We start from the raw sequence: 20,238 nt of genomic DNA on the forward strand, positions 1-20,238 counted from the left end.
GAGGGGCTGCTGGCCCGCCTGCCCGTGCTGCCCGCCGTGGCAGCGGCCAGCCCGCCCGCGCCGCCGGGCTCGGGGCGCACGGAGCTGAGCAAGTACGGGCTGCCCGGGCTGGCGCAGCTGCGGAGCCGCGAGTCCTACGTGCTGTGCTACGACCCGCGGAGCCGCAGCGCGCTCTGGGTCATCGAGCAGCTCAACCGCGACACGCTCAGCGGCGCCTCGGACCGCGCCGCCTGCGACTTCCAGGAGGACGACTCGGTGCACGAGTACCACCGCGCCACCAACGCCGACTACCGCGGCAGCGGCTTCGACCGCGGGCACCTGGCCGCCGCCGCCAACCACCGCTGGAGCCAGAAGGCCATGCGGGACACGTTCTACTTGAGCAACATCGCCCCGCAGGTACGGCCAGCCCTGCGGGGAGCGCCCCGCCACAATCGCTGGGTTTGCAGGCAGAGCGGCCGATTTGCTGCTACACTTAACTACAGGGATCCTGCAAATGCACCTGCCTGTGCGTGCCTCTCAAGGCATGAGAGACCCCGTTCAGTGCAGCTTCTGTCAGCAGCAGAATTAAACAGGTGCACGCTTGCTAAGAATTGTGGCCTTAGGCAGTGGGTCCTGTCCTGGGTGTGCAAACCAGCCCATCACTGCTCCCAAAGCAGAGGTGATAGTGGAGATCGGGTATGGAAAGTGCTTGGGGCTCTGTGAGATGTGTTATAGATGGTGTTATGGTGAACAGTGAGGAAATACCCCAGCAACTGACTACTGGTTGTGTTTCTAGAATCCTCATTTAAACCAGCATGCCTGGAATAACCTTGAGAAGTACTGCAGGAGCTTGGCAAAAAACAACAGGAATGTCTACGTCTGCACAGGACCCCTCTTCCTGCCCAGGTAAACACGAGGGGCTGAGCTGGACTGGCACCCAAAAGATGTATTGTGCTGGAAAGGAAAACAGGCTGAGGGACCAGTGAGACCAGCTGTGCACAGAGGTTCTGTGGAAAGGTGCCTTTTTAGGATTAGGATTAGTTTATGTACTTCCCATCCATATGATTATTTAATGAGTCAAGTGGGAGTCTTGAGTGGCAGTATAACCAGCTTGTTTTTGTTTGCAGTCATTAACAATTTAGTAATTAACTGATTACCAGATTAGACTGCAGACCCCATCCCTGCAGAATAAAGCTTTCAGGTTCAATGTCATGGACTGCTTCTCTGCTCAAGGACACAACTTTATTTTCAAAGATCTCCATGTAGCACCAAAGAGCAGCTGTCTCATGTTGAGATCTCTTCAGCAGCAGGAAACAGCTTGGAAAGTCTGTTAAAGAGCCAGTGGGGAGGGGATTTGGGAGCAGCCCCAATGCTCAGCTCCCCCTCACCCTGTCACATAACCTCTGTCCCAGCTGTGTTTCACAGCCCTGCTGCAGGGGCAGAGCTGCTGCCTGCTGTGGGTAGGGGGTTATTTAGGGGGTGTTGGGGTGGGGAGTGACCCCAAACTAGGAGCTAACCTGGGCTGTTGCTGTTGCTGCAGGATGGAGGCTGATGGGAAGATGTATGTGAAGTACCAGGTGATTGGGAAGAACAACGTGGCTGTCCCCACCCATTTCTTCAAGGTGCTCATCTTGGAGAAGGAGAGTGGGGAGATTGAGCTGCGCTCCTACGTGATGCCCAACAGCCCTGTGGATGAGAAAATCCCCCTGGAGCGGTTCCTGGTCCCCATCGAGAGCATTGAGCGAGCCTCAGGGCTCCTCTTTGTCCCAAACATCCTCAGGAGAACAAGTAGCTTGAAAGCCATCACAGCTGGAAAGCAGTGAACCCTGACTAGAACAAATACAGTAACCCCTGGCAAGGGACTGGCAGCCACCTGCAGAATGAGTTCTTTGTGCAGATGTAAATGTGGGAATTCAGATTCAAACCTGTGCTTCTCTCCATTGCTCCCCTTGTGTCTCACTGAAACACAGACACACAACAGGTCTCCAGAATGGTCCTGCAGGAGGCTCAGGGGCACCTGGCACTGCAGTAGCTCTCTAGGATTTGCCCCTAATCCACTGCTGCCTTGGAGTTGTGTGAGGCTCACTCAGGCAGAAAGGGAAGTCAAATAACTGTTGCTGTTTAGCAGGGAAGGAGGGGAGCAAGGTGGGTGCCAAGGGAGGAGAGGAGAAGTTCCTGCCTTCCTGTGGCCAAAGAACTGTGTGATTGTTTTCTTTCAGAAGATGGTTTTAGCAGTAAAGCTTTGAACACCCATGGAATTGGTTGTTTCTTATCTGCTCTCACCAAAGCTCTGAATATCTCAGCAGGAGGAGGGGAGGATGGAGCCAACTTTTCCAGCTGCTTTCCTGTCTGAGCTCACTGCAGGCAGAGCTTAAGGCATTGCAGACAGAGCCAGACTGTAATGAGATGATGTGTTTTAGTGCTGAGGCTCAACTGAAGCTCCAGCCCTTCCTGCTGTTGGGAAAGATGAAGCCTTGAAGGGGGGCTGGGGGAAGTCAGGCTGAGGCAGGAACAGCTTCTTGGCACAAGGATAAGTTCTGACTTCGTTTCAGGCTGAAGGCCACATCACTCCAGAGGCACTGCCTGAAACCCAGGCACACACCTGGATTTCACAGCAGCTGAGGTTCCCTACAGCTTTATTCCCACCCCAGATGTCCGAGTTGCTGAGACCAAGTCTGCTGCCAGGCTTGTGCCAGCTGCTGGGAAGCAGCAACCAGCCCTTGGCTGGACCATGCAGGCAGGAGGGCACAGACCTGGGCTCCCAGCAGCACTGAGTGCCTGGCTGGGTGTTGTGGTGTGTCTCTGTGAGCCACCTGCACTCCCAGAGCACGGAGCTTGCTTAAACTGCTGACAAACGAGGTGAGAGAGAGCATGTAGAGCTCGAAATGCAGTTTATTGCATTGAAGAGGGCCCAGGCACAAACACCAAATGGGGCTGAGGACACAGGGTTTTAAAAGGGGGAAAGGGGCAGATCCGAGGGCCAAGGGAGTACATGTAAGGAAAAAAGGGCAGCTGAACTGGGTGACACCAGTATAACCTGTGTCATTGACATGTGCCTGCAACTGCTTATGTGTGAGACCACTGTGTTCACAGGAGTGTCACTCTTTGACCTGGGTCCCCACAGCTGGGCAGTGCTGCCAGCTCCAGTCACTCCAGCCTTTGTCCCTCCAAGCTCCTGGAGTACTTGCCCAGCACATTTGAAGAGCTGCCTCCCCACGGGCAAGGTCAGTGGTTTCCCTTCCCTCAGCTGTCTTTGGGTGTCTTCACAGCCTCCTCAATGTGTGGTCTCAACGCAGACAGAGAGATCAGCAGCGCTTCCTGCAGCAGAGCCAGGCCAGTCAGAGCACAGCAGGGCCCTGAGTGTCCCTCCCCAGGCACACCCAGCACTGCCCTGTGCACACCCAGCACCACCAGCCCCACCTCTGTCCGGATGGTTCTGCTGCCTTGGCTGGGACACGTGTTCAGGTAGAAGTCAAACAAGACGCTTGGGTCGGTGACCTCCAGGTTTGGGTCCACATCAACCCCAGCTTCCAAGCCCTCAAGGCCTCCAAATACAACAAGGGCATGCCTGGGGAGAGCACAAGGACAGGGTGAGAGAGCAGACTGCATCCAGGCTCCTGTGTGCTGCTGAACAGGGAGCTGTCTGCTGCTGATGGTGCCCACAGGTGCCTCCCCACCAAAGCCCCACAGCATCTGGCCAATGTGACAGTCCCTGCTACCAACTGCAGAGAAAGAGCAAAAAAAGTGGCCTTGTTCTGAGTTATTTACCCTGCTCTGCTGCCTGCACCAGCCTCACAGGGAGCTCTGAGTGGCTCCAAGCAGGCAGGACACAAACCTGAAGGAGGGCAGAGTGACCTGGTCCACGGAGCTGCCCCGCTCTGAGGTCCCAATAGAGAGATCATAACCTTCCTTGAATGGGCACTCGGAAAAGACAGCACCTGGAAAACAGAGTTTGGGGTTATGGCTGCCATGTACTCACCTGTGTGCCTGCTGGACAGACTAAAACACTCCATGGTTGAGTGGGGGCAGCAGGAGTTGTTTTCAGTGCCAAAAGTGCAGCTGGAGACAGAATGACTCCTCTTTCCCACATAATTCCCTTGCTGCAACTCTCCAACATCCTTTTCCTCAAAGCTCAAGACAGGTGCCAGGAACCACCCCCTAACAGCTTACAGTCTTCCTACAAGGTCCAATCACCCAGAAAATAGGAAAACAATTTTTCAGGGGTCTTGAACTCCAATTGCTGGCTCTGATGTGAATGAGTGGGATGTAGTTATCATGGAAATAGAGAAGGGCATCAACTCATCTCCTGCTGTTGTACAATCATTTGGTGCAATGGTGAGTGGAGGTTACAGAGCACAGTCCTGGAGGGTGACTGCAATTGTTCATGCCTTGTTTCACCCCTAAAATCTGACTGCCACGTGGCTGCTGGCTGCACGTGTAACGTGCATGTCTCCTCCAGACAAGGAGCTTTCTAGGAAAGAGGTGCAGGCCTGAGACTGGCGTGGACAGCCAGGCAGGGAATCTTGTGGACACTCACTCAAGCAGGAGGCCAGGCGGACGCTGTAACCCCAGTACAAGCCCGAGACTGTCCAGGGGTGGTGCGAGGACACCACGGTGCCCTTCCGCACTTTGGCTTCTGAAAGACAGCAAAGAGGTTAAACAGCCCCTGTGATCTGGTGAGATTTCACCAGCCACAGCCATCGCCCTCTCTTTTTCCAGCATGGGAAAAAGTATTCTGGAAATTTGGTGAGTTCTGGAAAGCCTGTGAGCTTGTGTTTGGGCTGTTTACTGCTGAGAAGAAGAGCTGATAGTTCTTTCCAGCTATTGAGGGAGGCGTGGTAAGGGTGTTATTAAATTTGTGTATGGAATGAAGGGAACATGCAGAACTGCTGGGTACCTTCAAACCTGTCAGACAGAAGGACCAGCTCCTGCAGGACTGAAGTTTACAGATGCTCCTGGAGCCATGGATTACCTGGATTCTGGGGCTCCTGCAGGCGCACAGTGACTCGCAGACCAGGGTTCAGCTGTTTGTCAATCTGCACCTCCTGCAGTGACAGTCACCATCAGCACCAGACATTCTGCAAGGACTGGGGAAGTGGGGAAGGAGGGGAATGATTTGAAGAAGTGGGGGAAACTGAGATGGAGCTGAGATGAAGAGCTCTGTGTGTGGCTCAGGGGCTTGCTCATCAATCTGAAGCTTATTTTGCTACTCAAAGGCTCAGCTGCAGCAGTAAAGCAATGATCTGCTGGAATGCCTGGGACCTGCTGGGGCTTGGGAAACCACAAACATTGCCAAGTCACACCAGCCTTAAACCCCCACCAGCCCACTGCAGCCTTCAGAAACCCAGCAGTGCCCACCCTGCCTTCTGCAGATCTGCTAGGGAGACAAGGGAAGTTGTTTTGGCATCTGTGGGTAACAGACACACCTTCCTCATCCCACAGTTAACAAAAGAGCCTCTGCCTGGCTTCGAGGGCCGGTCCAGCACGACGCCCTCCCGGTACTCCGAGTCCTCGTCCATGCGCATGTGGTGGGGGCTGTCCAGGGGGTTCAGCAGCCCTGGAACAGCACACAGCAAAGAGGAGGTGCAGGTGCTCCCCTGCTCCTTCCCTCTCAGGTCCAGTGCCAAAGTGGGGAAAAGTCCTGGCTGTCCCAGGAGCCAGAGCTCAGGAAGGAGAGAGACAACTGCATTTACCTGCAAACTGCAGATCCTCGTGTTTCGGAAAAAAGGATTTCCTCAAGTACCTGTCTCACAGAGAAAGGTGAAATGTGAGAAGGTATCTTTGTGGAATCTGGATCTCCATTCTAGTCCTGTTCTGACTCAAAGGAGCTGAGTATAGAGAAAAGCAAACTTACTGAGGGCACTCCAAGTACTGCAGGATCCGAGCCAGCTGCACACAAGCCTTGCCTTTCTTCCCAACTCCTTCAAAATCCCCTTCCACGCTCCTGAAAGTGAAAGCAAGCAGCTTGTTAACTCGGCATGAGATTGGTCGGGTCTCCAGAAGACCAAGCCTTGCTTCTTAATCTGACAATAGCAGCACATCACTCCCCTCTCACCCTTATAAGACGGATGCTCCAGAGACAATCTGTTAACAAATCATCCTTGGAACTCTCTCCAAGCCAAGTACCTTTTTCAGTTTTGTTTTTTGATCTTGATGTATTACTGTGATGTGACAGGATGTCAGGAAGATGTCCTGACAGATGTCCTGTCCCTGCACAGCAAGGTTTAAGAGTACAGGAGAACTCGGCCTCCTGTTGCTTTGTTAACCCCATGTTGGGATAAATGATCTGAGCTGCCAGGGCAGTTCAGTCAACATCTTTTTCCCTGGGGTATAGTGGTATATACATGCAGAGGAACTGCATGTACCTCTCCCCATACTCCTGGCACTGGGGAGAGGTACATGCAGTTCCTTCCTGCCTTAGCTTACTAAAAGAGTGAAGGAACAGGAAATACCATGCAGAACAAGATGGCTCTTCTTTCAGAGAATCACAGAATGGCCTGGGTTGGAAGGGAACTTAAAAGATCATCTTGTTCCACCTCCTTTCATGAGCAGGGACACCTTCCACTACCCCAATTTGCTCCAAGCCCCATCCAAGCCGGCCTTGGACAGGGACAATGCAACCACACTTCTCTGGGAAAGCTGTGCCAGGCCTCACCACCCTCACAGGGAGGAACTCCTTCCTGCACTCCAGTCTCAGCGTGCTCTCCCCCAGTGTGTGCCTCACCTCACGTCCTCGCCGTGCTCGTCGAACACCACGACCTCGTGCACGCGGAAGATGGCGCAGGCGCGCGCGATCTGCCCGGCCAGGTACGAGCGCAGCGCCGGCGACTGCGCGTTGTTCAGGATGGAGCCGGGCAGGGCCACGCTCAGCGTGTGCTGCTGGCCTGGGGAGAGGCACCAGAGCGTCGTGGATTGGCTCTGCCACAGTGCCAGTGCTCTCGTGAGTTAAAGCTTTAGCCGTGGTGTGCCGGCGGCTGGGCACCTTGCCCTCCCCTTTCTTCTCCTGGCCATGGTGCCAGCACAAGATGTCAAACTTCAAGCCAGCACAAATTCTCTATCACTCTCTCTTGGAGGGGGAGCTGTTCTAAACATCTCAAATCTTCTCCCCCCCTGCACCTTGCAGGGCTCCAGCCTCCCTTCCCACAGGCCACATGGCCTCTCCCCTGCTCAGACACAGCTGGACAAGGGAGCAGGTCAGATGAACTCGCTGGCCAGACTCAAAAAGAGAGTCCCTCTGCTTTTAACCCCTGTGTGTTCTCAGAGGCGTATTCAGGTCCCCAGTGGCCACACCAGATGCTAATTTTCAAATCTAGCCACTGATTGGTTTGACTACAACTTTCTTAGAAACTCACTTCCTGGCAAACCACGACAGAGAGCCACGGCCTGGCAGCCCACGTGCAGCAGCACTTTTACTGCTTCAGCTGCACGCGGGGTGGGGGAAAAGCAACTTCTCTTTCTTAGCTTTAATCACTGGTTTTCTCTTAAGAAAGATCTCTAGTGCAGTGGTTGCTGCACAGTGTTTGTGCCTGTTTGGGTATGTGGACTGATCCACATCAACCTATGAAGTAACACCTTTCCTATCGACAGGTAACACTGCCTGCCTTTTAACAGCCAGGCTTTCTAGCACGTTCCACCCAGGTCTCCCCCCTGGGTCACCTCTGTCTTCCTTCTGCTCCTCCTGCGTCTGGGCTTGCTGTTCTGCCAGCTCTCGCATCCGCTGTTTGTCCAGTTTCTTCAGCAGCTTCATCTCCTTCCATTTCTTCGTCTCTGCTTTCCCTGGGACGGAGAACAGCGCCTGGCGTCAAGCACCGCGCGGTGACCGCTCCGAGCGGCCCCAGCGTGTGCCCGGCCTTCCTTACTCTCCTGCTTCCAGCGCCGCCAGTCCACCTTCCTGTCCTCAACCTACGGGGGACAGCACGCGTTACCGCCGGGCTCCCGTCGGAGCGGGAGCCGAGGAGCGGCCCGGGCTCCCCTCGGGGGGGCGGGCTGGGCCCACCTGCGCGCCCCGGGGCCGCTTCCCCGCGCCGCCCTCCGCCATCTTCCCCGCGCTGCCGGCCGCGCCCCGCGCTCTGCTGATTGGCCGGAGCGCGCAGGCCCCGCCCGCGGCGGGGAGGAGCCCGAGCTCACGTGGTTGGTGTTTAACCGGCCCGCGCGGCAGCGGAGCTAAGCAGGGTCGGTCGCGTTCCGCGGGAGGATGGGTGACCCGGGCGCAGCGGAGCGCTGGGCGCAGCCCGTGGGCCGAGGAAGACGCAATTCCCATGGATCGCAATTCCCACGGATGGCAATTCCCATCGATCAGAATTGCCACGGATCGCAATTCCCACGTGGTCGTGTGTGTAAAATCTGCGTACTCGCGTCTGCGTGTCTTTGTGTGTGTTCTGGACAATACATAGGTGCACCCTGCCCTTTGCAGGTTGTGTCACAGCCGAGATAGGAGCCCACGCATGTTTTAATTAATTTTCATACTAATCTAATTGCACGGTTCTTTCTGTTTCAGACTCTCCCCGTGTTTGGTCCATCCAGGGGTGCAAAAGGGCTTTCAGCAACCCCCTCCCAGCCAGGCTGAGCTCGCAGGTGAGCTGGGATGCCAGGAATGGCAGGTGGCTCTTTGCCCCCTTCCCTCTCTCCCTCCCTCCTCCTGGCCCAAGCAGCTCTGCCTCCAAGGGTTGGTATCACCAAGCTGCAGCTCCAAATGGAAAACCTACAGAGCTCTCCCCACCAGCCTGAGTGGGACAAGTAGCCACCACCACAGGGCCCAGCAGAGATGAGGCAGCTCTCAAGGAGAACTCCATCAGTCCCTCAGTCATTACAGAGACACTTTTCCATGATTGCAGTAATTCTTCTTTAATAATTTAACTGCTACAAACACTCATCGCAGTCTGTTGCACACAACTCCCACGTGGTTGATGATGATGATGTTTTACCCTCTTATCCAGGCTGAAATCAACACTGATACAAGAATTTACCTCTCCAGAATTGCTCATGTTACCCCACCAGCTCACTGGGTGGGAGGTTGTGGTGGCCACCAGCAGTAGGAGCAGCCAAAGCCAAGGTGCCCATTCTCCCCAGCCACGGTGTGCATTTGTCAAAGGCCAGAAAAAGTTTTGCTCTGGAGCCCGGACGACGCTGCCAAGCCCTGAGAAAGTGCCAGGAGTAATCTGGAAGGTTTGACAATAGCCAGGCTACTGGTGAAAGCTTGGCTCCTGGGGGAAAACAATTGTGTGGTCATTTTCCCCAGAGATGCACAGAAAAAAAATAGTAGGAAAATAATTCATGATGAGAAATGTCATTTCACTGGGTTTGTAATTGTCAGGATCAGAGGAGTCACCTTACTGATGGCTGGTGACACTCTCTAGTCCTGTGGGAACGTGAGTGCTGGTGGAAATGCTGCCCTGAGTGGGGATGTGGAGCAAGACAAGCCACACTAACCCTCCAGCATGGCCTTAAAGACAGGTCCTGAAACACCTTTTCAGAATTTGGTGATGAGACAGAGCCCAGAAGCCATCCTCACCTTGTGTGTTGCTGGACGCATCCCAGAACTGATTATCAAAGTTTTCACATATAAAATGTCAAATGCTGTCAGTGCACACAGTCTCATTTCTTGAAATCATTTCAGTGATTGAAAATGTCCCCCAGGCCCTGGGCCTGGAAAAAACTTAACCATTTGTCTGTCAGAAAATGTTGTTGAAAGCACTGAAGGAAGAACATACCAAAGTTTGTAGACAAGTGAAGAAGAGGAGCAGCTGGGGCAGCTGAGGGCCAGGGAGAGCCTGGTTCTCTCAGTGTATTCAGGAGCTGGCTTTCTCCTGTTTCCATTTTTGCAATATGTCACTTGCTGCCTTCAGGGTAGCTTCCTCCTAAAAAATACCACAGATGTGGTCAGTGGCTCCCAGCCAAATCCTATTCCCCCTCACTGCAGCCACTGTTGACACAAAAATCCTGTTCTCATTCTGAAGCATTGCAGGTTCAGTATGAGATGGGCACAGCCACTGGGCAGCTAAAGGGGCACCTAGAGAGTCCCTTCCTTGGCTAAGAAATGTAGGATGCTGATGGAAAAGTCAGGATGTTTAGGATAGCCCTGGCACATCTGCTGCCCCCAGCTCAGCTCATGTGTCTGCAGGAGTGGCTGCTCCAGCTGGGATGCCATGGTGGGGCTCCAATGCACAAGGCATCCTGCATTTCTTTTTGCCATTTCTCTCATTAAACCAGCCCTGATTATTACTCCCAACCTTGCCTTCCTCAGTGCTGTCCACGTCTCACCTTTGCAAAGCAGAACCGGATGAAATTGGTGTAGTTGTTCTTGTGGGCCTCGCTGTAGAACGCGGAGAGCGGGATGGCAGCGAGCCCCTGGCAGGAGGAGGAGGAGGCACGTGGGGCTGAGGGTGCTGCTCTGGGGCTGGCCTGCAGCCTGCTGGGCCCCAGCGTGGGTGAACTCCAGCCCCCAGCCATGAGCTTGGGTGGGCATGAACCCACCCAGGGTAAAGGCAGCAGGCAGGGCCAGACCCTTTTACCTTGTTCTTGACCATCCACTTTGCAAATCTGGAGTCGTAGGGCTCGTCTGAGCTGGGGACATCAGGGACATCAGATTCTGCAGGAGAAGCACAGCAGGACAGAGGCTGGACAGCTGCCAGGTGCCTCTCTGAGCCCCAAGCCCCCATCCTGGCAGCTGGGATGGGGAACATGCAGCCCATCCCTGCTCTGATGATGGTTTATGCAGGTTCCTGTCCCTGCCAGCAGTGCCACACCCCACACCCAGCCCACCTGGGCAGGACTGCAGGTGACTCACTGAACGGGGAGATGTCTGCCACCAGGAAGTAGGTGCCCTCTGGGATGATGGGTTTCATCCCCACCCCATCCAGGCTCTGAACCAACCAGTCTCTCTTCTGCTGCAGCTCCTTGGGCAGCTGGACAAAGTAGCTCTCTGGTTTTCCATAGAGCGTGAGCTCCCTCTGGAAGCACTGAGCCACAGCCTCCTGTAAGGAGAGAGGAACCAGTGCCCAGTGGTCAGGGCTTTCTTGGGAAGTGAAGTTCCTGCAACTCACAGGTGATTAGGGAGCTCTCTGCCACCAGCCCCTCTGAACTGCCCCTTAAATTTGTCAATGCAAGATAAGGAGTATACCCTAGGCAGGCTGGACTCTCCCCTTTCTCCCAGATATGTAACAACTGTAGGGAGAGAGGAAGGAGCCTCTTCAGGGCACCACAAATCACTTGTGTGTGCCTTTCAGGTCAGCTGTGGCCAAGAGGACCATCTCTCACCCCTGCTCTGAGGGCTTGGGATTGCAGGGCCAGCTGCAGGGAGCTGCCTTACCTGGGCAATTGTGGCACAGTGGTACACGGAGTTCTGGTGCACAGTGCGGAGGTGCTGCAGCAGCCTGTCAGGTCCCACGACCCAGCCCACCTGCAGCCAGGAGAGGAGGAGGAGGATGGTGAGTCTGGCTGCCTGCTCAGGCTCCCCTTTCTTGCCTGTGCTGGTTTCATTGCTTTTTCTAGACAGAACTTTTATGAAGCACCTCTGGTACTTTCAGACCCTGAGGCTCAAAGCTGAGCGTGGCCGTAGTGTCCCCTGTGCTGTGGCAAAGGGACAGGGATGGGGACACAACGAGGTGCCACATGGGACATTCACCTTCCATCCAGTGGCACTGAAGGTCTTCCCAGCGCTGCCAACGATCACCGTGCGGTCCCACATCCCCTGCAAGCTGGCTGGCAGTGAAAGGAGAGAAACCCCAATGGCAGAGCTCAGCATGCTCCCTTCTGGCTGCATTAATGGCACGTGGGAGCTCTCTGTCCACCATAATCCACAGTGATCTTTAGTGTTCACAGCACATCTTTCACCTGGATGAGCCTCAAAGCACATCCCAAGCAGGCAGCCAGGTTTCTCAAGAGCATCTCCTTTTAATTAAGCATTTTTCACAGGCATGTACCCAGCCCCAGGGGCTCTCAGAGATGCCAAGCACCATCACCCTGCATCAAGGTGATGGTATGTTACTCCAACTGGAAGAACAGGCTGAAACCGTGTTGAAATGAATTTCCTGGAGCTGGAGACATTCAGAAAACTGTGGCTTTACAAAACAAAGGGAAAAAAATCAGTTTCACTGGAGTCAAGTGGCTTTTTGTTCTAGATCTCCCCTCTGGCTCTGAAGTCAGAGCTTCTGTTTAGGACCTGGTTTGGAGGCTGAGATTGAAGTGCACCAAAATACCTCCAGTGGGGGATTCATGCCTAGCACAGCTGTGCATGCCGGCAGCTCCTGGGATTTCCAGGGGCGGCCAGGGCAGCGCCCATTCCCTGCCCGAGCAGCCCCGCCCCGCCCAGCCCTGCCCCGTACCGATGCGGATGTGCTGCTTCCCGTCGTAGACCAGCCACTCGTACACCTCGTCGCTGATGCACAGCACGTCGTGCTTCACACACAGCTCTGCAATCAGCCCCAGCTCCCCGCGGCTGAACACCTGCGGCAGGCACGGAGTGCAGCAGAGGCACAGCAGGAGCACTTCTGAGCCCCTGCCTGTCCCTGCAGGTTGTGAGTATCCTCCTGGCACCATCTCCCGTGCCAGGGAGGGGCAGGAGCTGCTGCAGTGGTCTAACAGAGCAAAAGCACTGCTGGCACAAAAGACAAGGCTTAAAAACACCATGAGCACAGCATTTGGTGCTCCCACAGCACCCACTTCCCCTGTGTGCAAGGCAGGCTGAGTCTGCTGCACTGCAAATGTGGCTGCAGCACCCCAGCAGCTTCCAGGGCCCAGCAGCAGTGGATTGCAGCAGTGTTACCTTGCCCAGAGGGTTGTTGGGCGAGTTCAGGACGATGGCTTTTGTCCGTTCACTGAATTTAGAAGCCAGTTCAGCTGGGTCCAGCTGCCAGTCTGCACTAGACATCAATTTTCCATCTTTTGGAGGATTCTAGAGAGAACATGGGAATCTTGGTTTGCTTTGCTACCCCTGCACCTTGTTTACCACTCACCTCTTTGCTGACTGCTGTGACTCTTCCCTTCTCCACCCACTCACCGGTCTCAGAGGCACAAACACAGGTGTCCCACCAGCCATTTTCACCATGGGCTCATAGCAGTCAAAGAAGGGTTCAATGATTATCACCTGGAAGAAAGGGACATGTCAGCATCCTCCTGGTCCTGCTCAGACCTTCCCTGAGGAGTGCAGAGAGCAATGGGAGGGACAGGACATTTTAATCCCTAATTACTGTAATGGAGAACCTGCATTGCCTGTGGGGAGTGTCAGGAAGGACATCACCACTCAGGACAAAAAGGGTTATTTTGCTTTATGCAGAAATGAGGCAATGCCCTGAAGCAAATAATTTCTTCCTTTGGAAGCTCAAATACTGCAGAATGGGGATAAAACTGGTTTTGCTTTGAAAAAGGACAATGAAAACCAGCCTGCAGGTCCCCTGGGGGAAGGCTGCCAGTGCAACAAGCCCTTATCTTGGGTTACCTCATCACCTTCATCCACTAAAGCCTGGAAGCAGCAGAACAGGGCCTGGTATGCTCCCACAGTCACCATCACATTGGTCATAGGATCCAGGTCTCGTCCAAGCAGCTTCTCAAAAAACTGGGCTAAGACCTTCACCAGAGGTGGGTGGCCCTGTGGGGTGAGAGGAGAGTGGGAATTGGGTTGCAGAAGATTCCTAAACCAAGAATGAACCCTTGGAAGGGGACTGGGAAGCCAAGAGCCCTGTGAGATCTTCCAGCCTGGCTGCTTCAAGCATCGCAGTAAAGCAGGGAGTTACTGGGAACAGTGGGCATGGGTTGAGGCTGGATGTATGTTTTGCCTCTTTTTTTTTGCTGTTTACAGCTGCCTGGTGAGCTCTGAAGCAGCCAGGGCTGGTGGGGACTGAGGGGGTGGTGCTGGGGAGGGAGATCTGTCACTCACAAAGGCACGGGTGTACTGGTGCAGCATGTGGTTCCCCCCGCCCAGGGCTCTTGTGAGTGCCTCTGTCAGAAAGTCTGGTGCAGGGAAGTCAGGGAAGCCCTGGCCCAGGTTCACCTTGGAGTAGGTAGCAGCCAGTTTTACAAACTCCACCCTAGAGAGAAGGGAGACAAAAGCACTTTCAGAGGTGTGAGCAGTGTGCTGGCACTGGGTCTGCTCACAGCATCCCTTTGGAAGGGAGTGGGGTTGGTGTCCCTCCTGCAGAGCCATCCTGCTGCTCATAGGCAGGCAGGACCCAGCACAGCTCATTTCAGACCTGCTGCAATTAAACCAAGGATGATGAACTATTGCACTGGGGGAACTGTTTTAATTTATTCTCCCAGGAACCAGCTCCTGTGGTCAGTGTGTGGTCACAGCTGAAAGCCTGTGGTGTTTCAGATCACACTGGACTGAGCAGGAGGGGACTTGGAGGTTTTCAAGCTCATACCAGCCCTGCAAAATTTAGCAACCAGACACTGTGAAGGCCTCTGCTGAGGGCAGGGTGGGTTGAACTCACTGCTCATCTCAAACCAAACAAGAGCCATCTCACTGGCAGTTTGTAGCTTGAGCCCAGGCACATCAGGGCCTTGGGGAAAGACCATTTAAATCTCTTCTTCCAGCACACAACCTTCCCAATGCCACATTGTGCCTGGCAGGATGGGAATGGCATTTGCAGCAGCCCTTGCCCTGCCTCTCTGCTTGTGGTGCCCCAGGGTGAGCTTGCAGAGGTGCCAGGCTGCAGCCAGTGTGCAGCAAACACTTGGCTCAGATTTGGGTGCCACTGGGATCATTTGGGTGGATGGGTCACAGGGAGGGTGGTGCTTCTGCCTGCCCAGTGGTGCAGAAAACCTGATACATCCTGAAGTGAGAGCTGCAGGTACAGCACTGACTCATGGTAGAGTCTTCTGGGACAAACTTGCTCTGACGTGCTTCCTGAACACATGCAAAGCAGTTGAGGGAAACTTCTGCTCTGTGCTGTGTGGCTACTGTGGTTTCAATCTGGTTTTAGGATGCCTAAAACCACATCTACCACCTGGGTAAACCAGATATTCTTTTAACTCACCAGATATTTTTATCTATTCCCTCCAGCCTCCGAGCTTGCACCGGCCTTGACATTTTTGCCTGCAGAGAGTGAAAAAGAAAATGAGTTTGAAGCTTTTAAAAGAGGCCACAAAGGGGCCGTGGCCTCCCCAGGGAAGTTTTTCCCAACAGAAGGTGTGCCCTTTAGTATTGCTTCATGGGCTGTTCCTGACTGACCTTGGAGTAGTAATACTGTTGCAGTGGTTTCTGCTTTCACTTACAAGTTTCAACAAGAATTGGGAAAATAGATGAACAAGAGAAGCTTTTGTACACTCACTGGGGAGGTGGCAATGCCTTAAACCTCATTACTTGTTTGGATTGGTCATGGGGTCAAGCTCAGCCAGGCTGTAGCCAGGCCAAGGACCCCAGGCCTCAGGCTTTTACCTTCCATAACCTCTCCACCTTGATAGGAAAGACTCCTTACTCTACAGGCCATGAAATACCCCCTTCTCCTGGAAGAACAAACTATTTTATTCCATGCTGTTCTATGAAGTAGCAGAAGTAGATACTCTTCTGTCCTGATGAAGTGCTTGGTGAGGGGGCTTGCTCTAGATCCTATAAAATGTGAAGTTTTCTATTTAAAGATCACATCAAACCCAAGAAGTAAGTAGGTACAGGCAAGAGAGCACAGCACAGAGGTCAGTGTGATGTACAGACACTGAGGTACCATGCCGTGACTGGTTTGGAATTTCCATGTACATCATGGCTCAGGGGAGTGGAAAGAAAGACAGCAGGAACACTGAAAGCAAAACCCTCCTTCCAGTTGGATAAGCACAGTGGAAGAAAGTTAGATGTACTTCTTGGGGAATTCATCACAAGGATGATGAAAAGCAGCAGAGACAGAATTTAGTAACTCAGCAGTGCAGGAAAAAGGCACCCAGACAGGGAAGGGGCTGGAAACTGGAGACAAAGGATGCTCAGTGCACCAGAAAGAGCCAGCGTGGGGGCACGAGGAGGGCAGCCCTGAAGCAATGAGTCAAGAAAGCCATTGTCACCACAGCAAATAAAATACATCTGAACTGGAACAAGGAAGGCATGTGAAAGCAGCTGAGGTGAAGAGCTGGGATGTGCAGGGGTCTGTGCTCTGCTGTGCCAGCATGTGGGGGGATACCAGGTCAGCCTCCTCCCAACACCCAGCTGCAGCAGGACTTACCTGCTCCCCTCTGCTCTTCCCACAGCACTGCAGCAGAATTTGGGTAGTGCCCCAAGGACGCTCTGTGCTGAGGTCCTTGGATTTTTATACAGCTTCAGCCCTTACCAGAGATCTTTGCAAACACCCAGCAGGGGAGCCCTGTGCTTCAGAGGGCACCAGGTGGACTCTGCTCCACCCTCCACCCACAGGCAGCCAATGCAAGCAGGTCACTGGCTCCAGGGCAGCCTCTCTGCTCTTTCTGCACAAGCTCATGGCTGTTAGAGTCACAAGACCTGGTGTCTGAGCTGATTTGGGTGGGAGCAGAAGGACTTGGGAAGTAAAAGATAGCTGGAGGTAAAATATTAACAGCTCCAGTGCTGTTCTGCAAGGTGGGGCTGCTGCAGGCCACAGGTCAGAGAATTTAACAGATGACCAAGTGTGATAGGGATCAGTGGGAAGAAGCTGCCTTAAGCCTTGAAATTCCCAGTTCTGAGGAAAGGCCTTGTCTGCTTCAGGAACAGAAATAACAAATACTTTTTTTTTCCTGATATCCCCTCCATCCCATCCTATCCCAGCCTGTGTGTGACGCTGCCATAGAGAGCACACAGGCTCAGGACCATGCAGCCCTCAAATCTGTTTCAGTCTGTTCTGTCCCCAGACAGAAGATGCAGTTTGCCTGGCAGTCACACAGGAGAGCTGAGTGCCAGTGCAGAAGACTTGGCATCCATGATCTTCCACCACTCTGCTGTGTGTGACTGCCTTGCTCTGCGTGTTGGGATCTCTGAGTGGGATGCTGGTATTTTCCAAGTACTTTGCAAGCCAGGAGGCCCTAGTAGAGACCATCAGAAGAAGCAACCCCACAAACAAGGAGCCTTTTCCTCTGTGAAGGATATTCCCTTACTTATGAGGGTCCTTTAAAACTCCCTAGAAATAAGCAGGTACAGAGGAAGTTGCACCAGAGTGGCTTTTCCTGACGTGCTCTGCCTGCTCTTGCTGCCAAGATGAGGTGCCCTGGGCAGGCTGCCAGCCAGGAACAGTCCCCCTGGGCATTCCATACCTCTCTGGAGCACGAGCTATGTCCAGCACTGTTCTTCTCCAGCAAGAAGTGGCGCAGGGACGGTCCCGCTCTCCTGAGCATGCCACGGCTCCTGCTGTCTCACTCCTGCAGGCACAGACCTGCAACTCCCAAAGGACAGGGCTGAGGCAACTGATCCACAGGGTTAAAGCACACCTCTGCCTGGGATCAGGCAGGCCCAGACCCAAGCAGAGGCTGTTCTGCCACAGAGAGGAAAAGGCCAAACGAGCTGCTTTGTGTGTCATCACTGCAATGTCCAGCAGTGCTGGGGCTGTACTTTGTGCCCATGACACACAGGATCAGGATCACAAGGGCCACCATGACTTCTGCCTCCTCCCTCCCAGTCCAGGCTTCCCCCACTTTCCTCTGCACTGATGGGAGTGGTATGGACACCCGTGAGAGGGCATCCTCTGGGAATGTGGTACTCATCGAGTATCACTGAGCCCAGGTAACTCCTGCCTCTGCCCTTCCTCCCTTGCAACACTCTTATAGAAAAATCAGGCAACCTCTGACCAGGGAATGATTGGTATCTGACTCCAAGGCTTCAGAATGCTGAACACTCTGTTAAAACTATGCTATGTTACATTATACTGTATTAAAGAGAGATACTATACTATATCATACTTGCTACTCAAAAACTTGTGACTCTGCAGCCAACAGTCCACACAGCTTGGACCTGATTGTTTATGTTAATTAGCCTATCTCCACCAGAATCCAATTACCAAATTCCTTCAGATAACTTCAGAATGCTGAACACTCACTTTGTTAAAACTATACTATGTTACATTATACTGTATTAAAGAGAGATACTATACTATATAATACTTACTACTCAAAAACTTGTGACTCTGCAGCCAACAGTCCACACAGCTTGGACCTGATTGTTTATGTTAATTAGCCTATCTCCACCAGAATCCAATTACCAAATTCCTTCAGATAAACTATCTTCCAATACATTCCACACGTGCAAAAACACAGGAGCAGCAAATGAGATAAGAACTGTTTTGATCATTCTTTTCTCTGCTTCTCTCACAGCTTCTCTGTGTTCAGAGGGCATGTGAATACCACCCATTTTCACCTTCCTGGCCCATACAGAGAATCTCTGGCCTCTCAGCTGCTGCAGCTCTGGTTTAGTCACAAGTTTTATTCCAATTAACAGGATGTCACCTTCTATCTATAAAGTGATTTTAGTGATTACCTTTCCTTCAAGGCCCCAAACAAATTGATTTCTGTGAGTAAAATGCAGCCTGTTGCTTCACCTCAGGTTCCTTCAGCTATTCTACAGCATTACTTAAACATGCAGTATTTAACGTAAAAAAAGTGAATGTTTTGTTAGGTACTTGAGTTAAAAGCAATGAGGCTGGAGGATGTATGCACCTTTATTATGACCAGCCATGAATTAATTTACCCATCTGCCAAAAAATTAAAACAGATTTGAAGCTGACCAGCCCACAGGTAAGCTCTCAATGCTCCTAAGGGCACTTTCCATCCTTACATGCAGGATGTGAATCCCCATTGTTTGTTTTTTTTGATATTTCAAAAAAAAGTGTAAAACAGCTGCTAGCTGAGACCAGTGGGGTTTCACATCTCTTCGCCAAGTGGGAAAAAATAGCACAACTTATGGAAAAATTGGAAGCCAGAGCGTCATATTGCTTATGACTGTAAAACCTCCACCTTGTGCTTGCCTGACACTGAGATGTGGGGGGACACCGCTTTGGGGTGCAAAGGAGACCCTGAACGAGGAGACCTACCCTGCAGGGGACAGAATCAAAGCGTGGCAGTGAAAAAGGCTTTATCAGATAGCAGCAAAGCACAGAGCTGTGCACAGGGCTGGGGGCAGCCGACTCGGGAAGGGAGCACTGTGCTGGGCAGAGGGTTTTGGAGGTGACAGCCGGGAAGGTGACCTCGGGGACTGCTCGCTCACCACGGGCAGCCCGCGGGGCGCAGCCCTCTCCTCCATCCCCGTGCTCCTCGACCGCCCCCCTGGCAGCTCGGGGGTGCACCCGGGAGCCTTTGGGGACACGGCTGTCCCTGGATGTGCCCCGGGAGGAGCGCAGGACCCGGGCGAGAGCAGCAGGAGCTCACACTGGGGACAAAGCAGCTGCCAGAGGGACAGCGGGGACACAAACAACTTACATGGAGCTGGGCCGCGCTGCTTTACGCTGCAAAGCCTGGCACAGCCGCCCAGGCTGCACTGGCACACATTCTGCCTTCTCCTCTGCCCGAAAAGCTTCATCTGCGGCCGGGACTTCCTGGGAGGAGCGGCGGAGGCCGCAGGAAGGCGGGAGCGGAGCCGCAGCCCTGAGGGGGAGCGGCGCTCGGGGGCCGCTCTGAGGGCTCTGAGGGCTCGGCTGCCTGGGGAATGCCCCGGCTTGTTGCTCAGGTGGAAGCTCATGCTGGCGTAGCGGCGTATTTTTTGGTGGTTTGGCTGTGAACACTTTAGCTTAGCAATGGCATGGAATTGCCCTTTGAGCGAAGCCTTCGGTCATTTGGAAAATTGAATTTTTAAAGTCAAAATCCTCTCAGATATTTCATCCTGCAGGCTTAATGTTACTCGAGAAGGGAAGGGGTAAGTGTAAGGTCCTCCTGCCTCGACAGAGCCCCGAGCAGATCCTGCGGCATTGCCCGGCAGGGACAGCAGGAGCTGAGCCCGCCCTCAGTGCTTGGGAGCTGGCAGCTGCTGCAGCGAGCTCCTGAGGGAAAACTGCCCTCTTCCTTTAGTGACAAGGCTTCCCCTGCACCCATGGGTCAGGCCGTGTAAGTCTCCTGAATAATTTCTGTCGCCCTTTCACAGCAGGAAAAAATGAGCCACGGGGAAGGGAAGCGGCTGCATCCGCTGTGCCAAAGGTTTCCAGCCCCAGCGCGACACCCCACAGGCATCCCTGAGGTGATTAAGCGGGAGGGAATGTCTGCAGGGAGAGGAAAGCCCTGCTTTCTGCATTTCTGTTTAAATCAAACACTGAAACAAACAGATGGAAGGAAAATTTGGCTCTGTGAGAATGTTTGTGTCACATCTGGAGCTTTCAAATGGCTCAGTGGCATTTTTTCCTGTGCTTTCTTTGC

General features: G+C 53.4%; 3 protein-coding genes across 5 annotated transcripts in view; 1 reads left to right on the forward strand and 2 right to left on the reverse strand.

The window, feature by feature from the left end:
- Positions 1 to 2,232, forward strand: part of ENDOG (endonuclease G) — a 2,495-nt gene extending 263 nt beyond the window's left edge. Inside the window, exons 2-4 of the mRNA XM_039720348.1 lie at positions 4 to 396; positions 776 to 885; positions 1,520 to 2,232. Coding sequence (XP_039576282.1) covers positions 4 to 396; positions 776 to 885; positions 1,520 to 1,802 — 786 coding nt within the window. The 3' untranslated portion in view covers positions 1,803 to 2,232. The remainder of the gene's footprint in view (positions 1 to 3; positions 397 to 775; positions 886 to 1,519) is intronic.
- A 621-nt stretch (positions 2,233 to 2,853) lies between these two features.
- SPOUT1 (SPOUT domain containing methyltransferase 1) lies at positions 2,854 to 8,088 on the reverse strand. Its single transcript, XM_039719959.1, has 12 exons — positions 7,976 to 8,088; positions 7,839 to 7,881; positions 7,636 to 7,755; positions 6,704 to 6,863; positions 5,834 to 5,923; positions 5,673 to 5,722; positions 5,406 to 5,536; positions 4,952 to 5,024; positions 4,517 to 4,615; positions 3,815 to 3,917; positions 3,400 to 3,547; positions 2,854 to 3,297 (listed from the first exon to the last, which is right to left on the reverse strand). Exons 1-12 carry the CDS (start codon positions 8,015 to 8,017, stop codon positions 3,223 to 3,225), a joined length of 1,134 nt encoding a protein of 377 aa, XP_039575893.1. The 5' UTR covers positions 8,018 to 8,088; the 3' UTR covers positions 2,854 to 3,222.
- A 716-nt stretch (positions 8,089 to 8,804) lies between these two features.
- Positions 8,805 to 19,464, reverse strand: KYAT1 (kynurenine aminotransferase 1). 3 transcript variants are annotated; one of them, XM_039719957.1, is made up of 14 exons: positions 19,312 to 19,464; positions 17,158 to 17,276; positions 14,952 to 15,010; positions 13,853 to 14,003; positions 13,415 to 13,564; positions 12,977 to 13,063; positions 12,743 to 12,871; positions 12,303 to 12,423; positions 11,603 to 11,679; positions 11,288 to 11,377; positions 10,766 to 10,952; positions 10,491 to 10,567; positions 10,240 to 10,326; positions 8,805 to 9,836 (listed from the first exon to the last, which is right to left on the reverse strand). In XM_039719957.1, the coding sequence occupies exons 2-14, from the start codon at positions 17,236 to 17,238 to the stop codon at positions 9,768 to 9,770; spliced, it is 1,365 nt and encodes a 454-aa protein (XP_039575891.1). In that variant the 5' UTR covers positions 17,239 to 17,276; positions 19,312 to 19,464; the 3' UTR covers positions 8,805 to 9,767. The 3 variants fall into 3 exon arrangements, with proteins under 3 accessions (XP_039575891.1, XP_039575890.1, XP_039575892.1); XM_039719956.1 differs by having other exon boundaries at positions 10,240 to 10,387; XM_039719958.1 differs by lacking the exon at positions 17,158 to 17,276 and having other exon boundaries at positions 10,240 to 10,387; positions 19,312 to 19,418.
- Positions 19,465 to 20,238: the final 774 nt, after the last annotated feature.

Source organism: Passer montanus, unplaced genomic scaffold (genome assembly GCF_014805655.1).
Source record: "Passer montanus isolate IOZ18808 unplaced genomic scaffold, ASM1480565v1 scaffold43, whole genome shotgun sequence".
Lineage (NCBI taxonomy): Eukaryota > Metazoa > Chordata > Aves > Passeriformes > Passeridae > Passer > Passer montanus.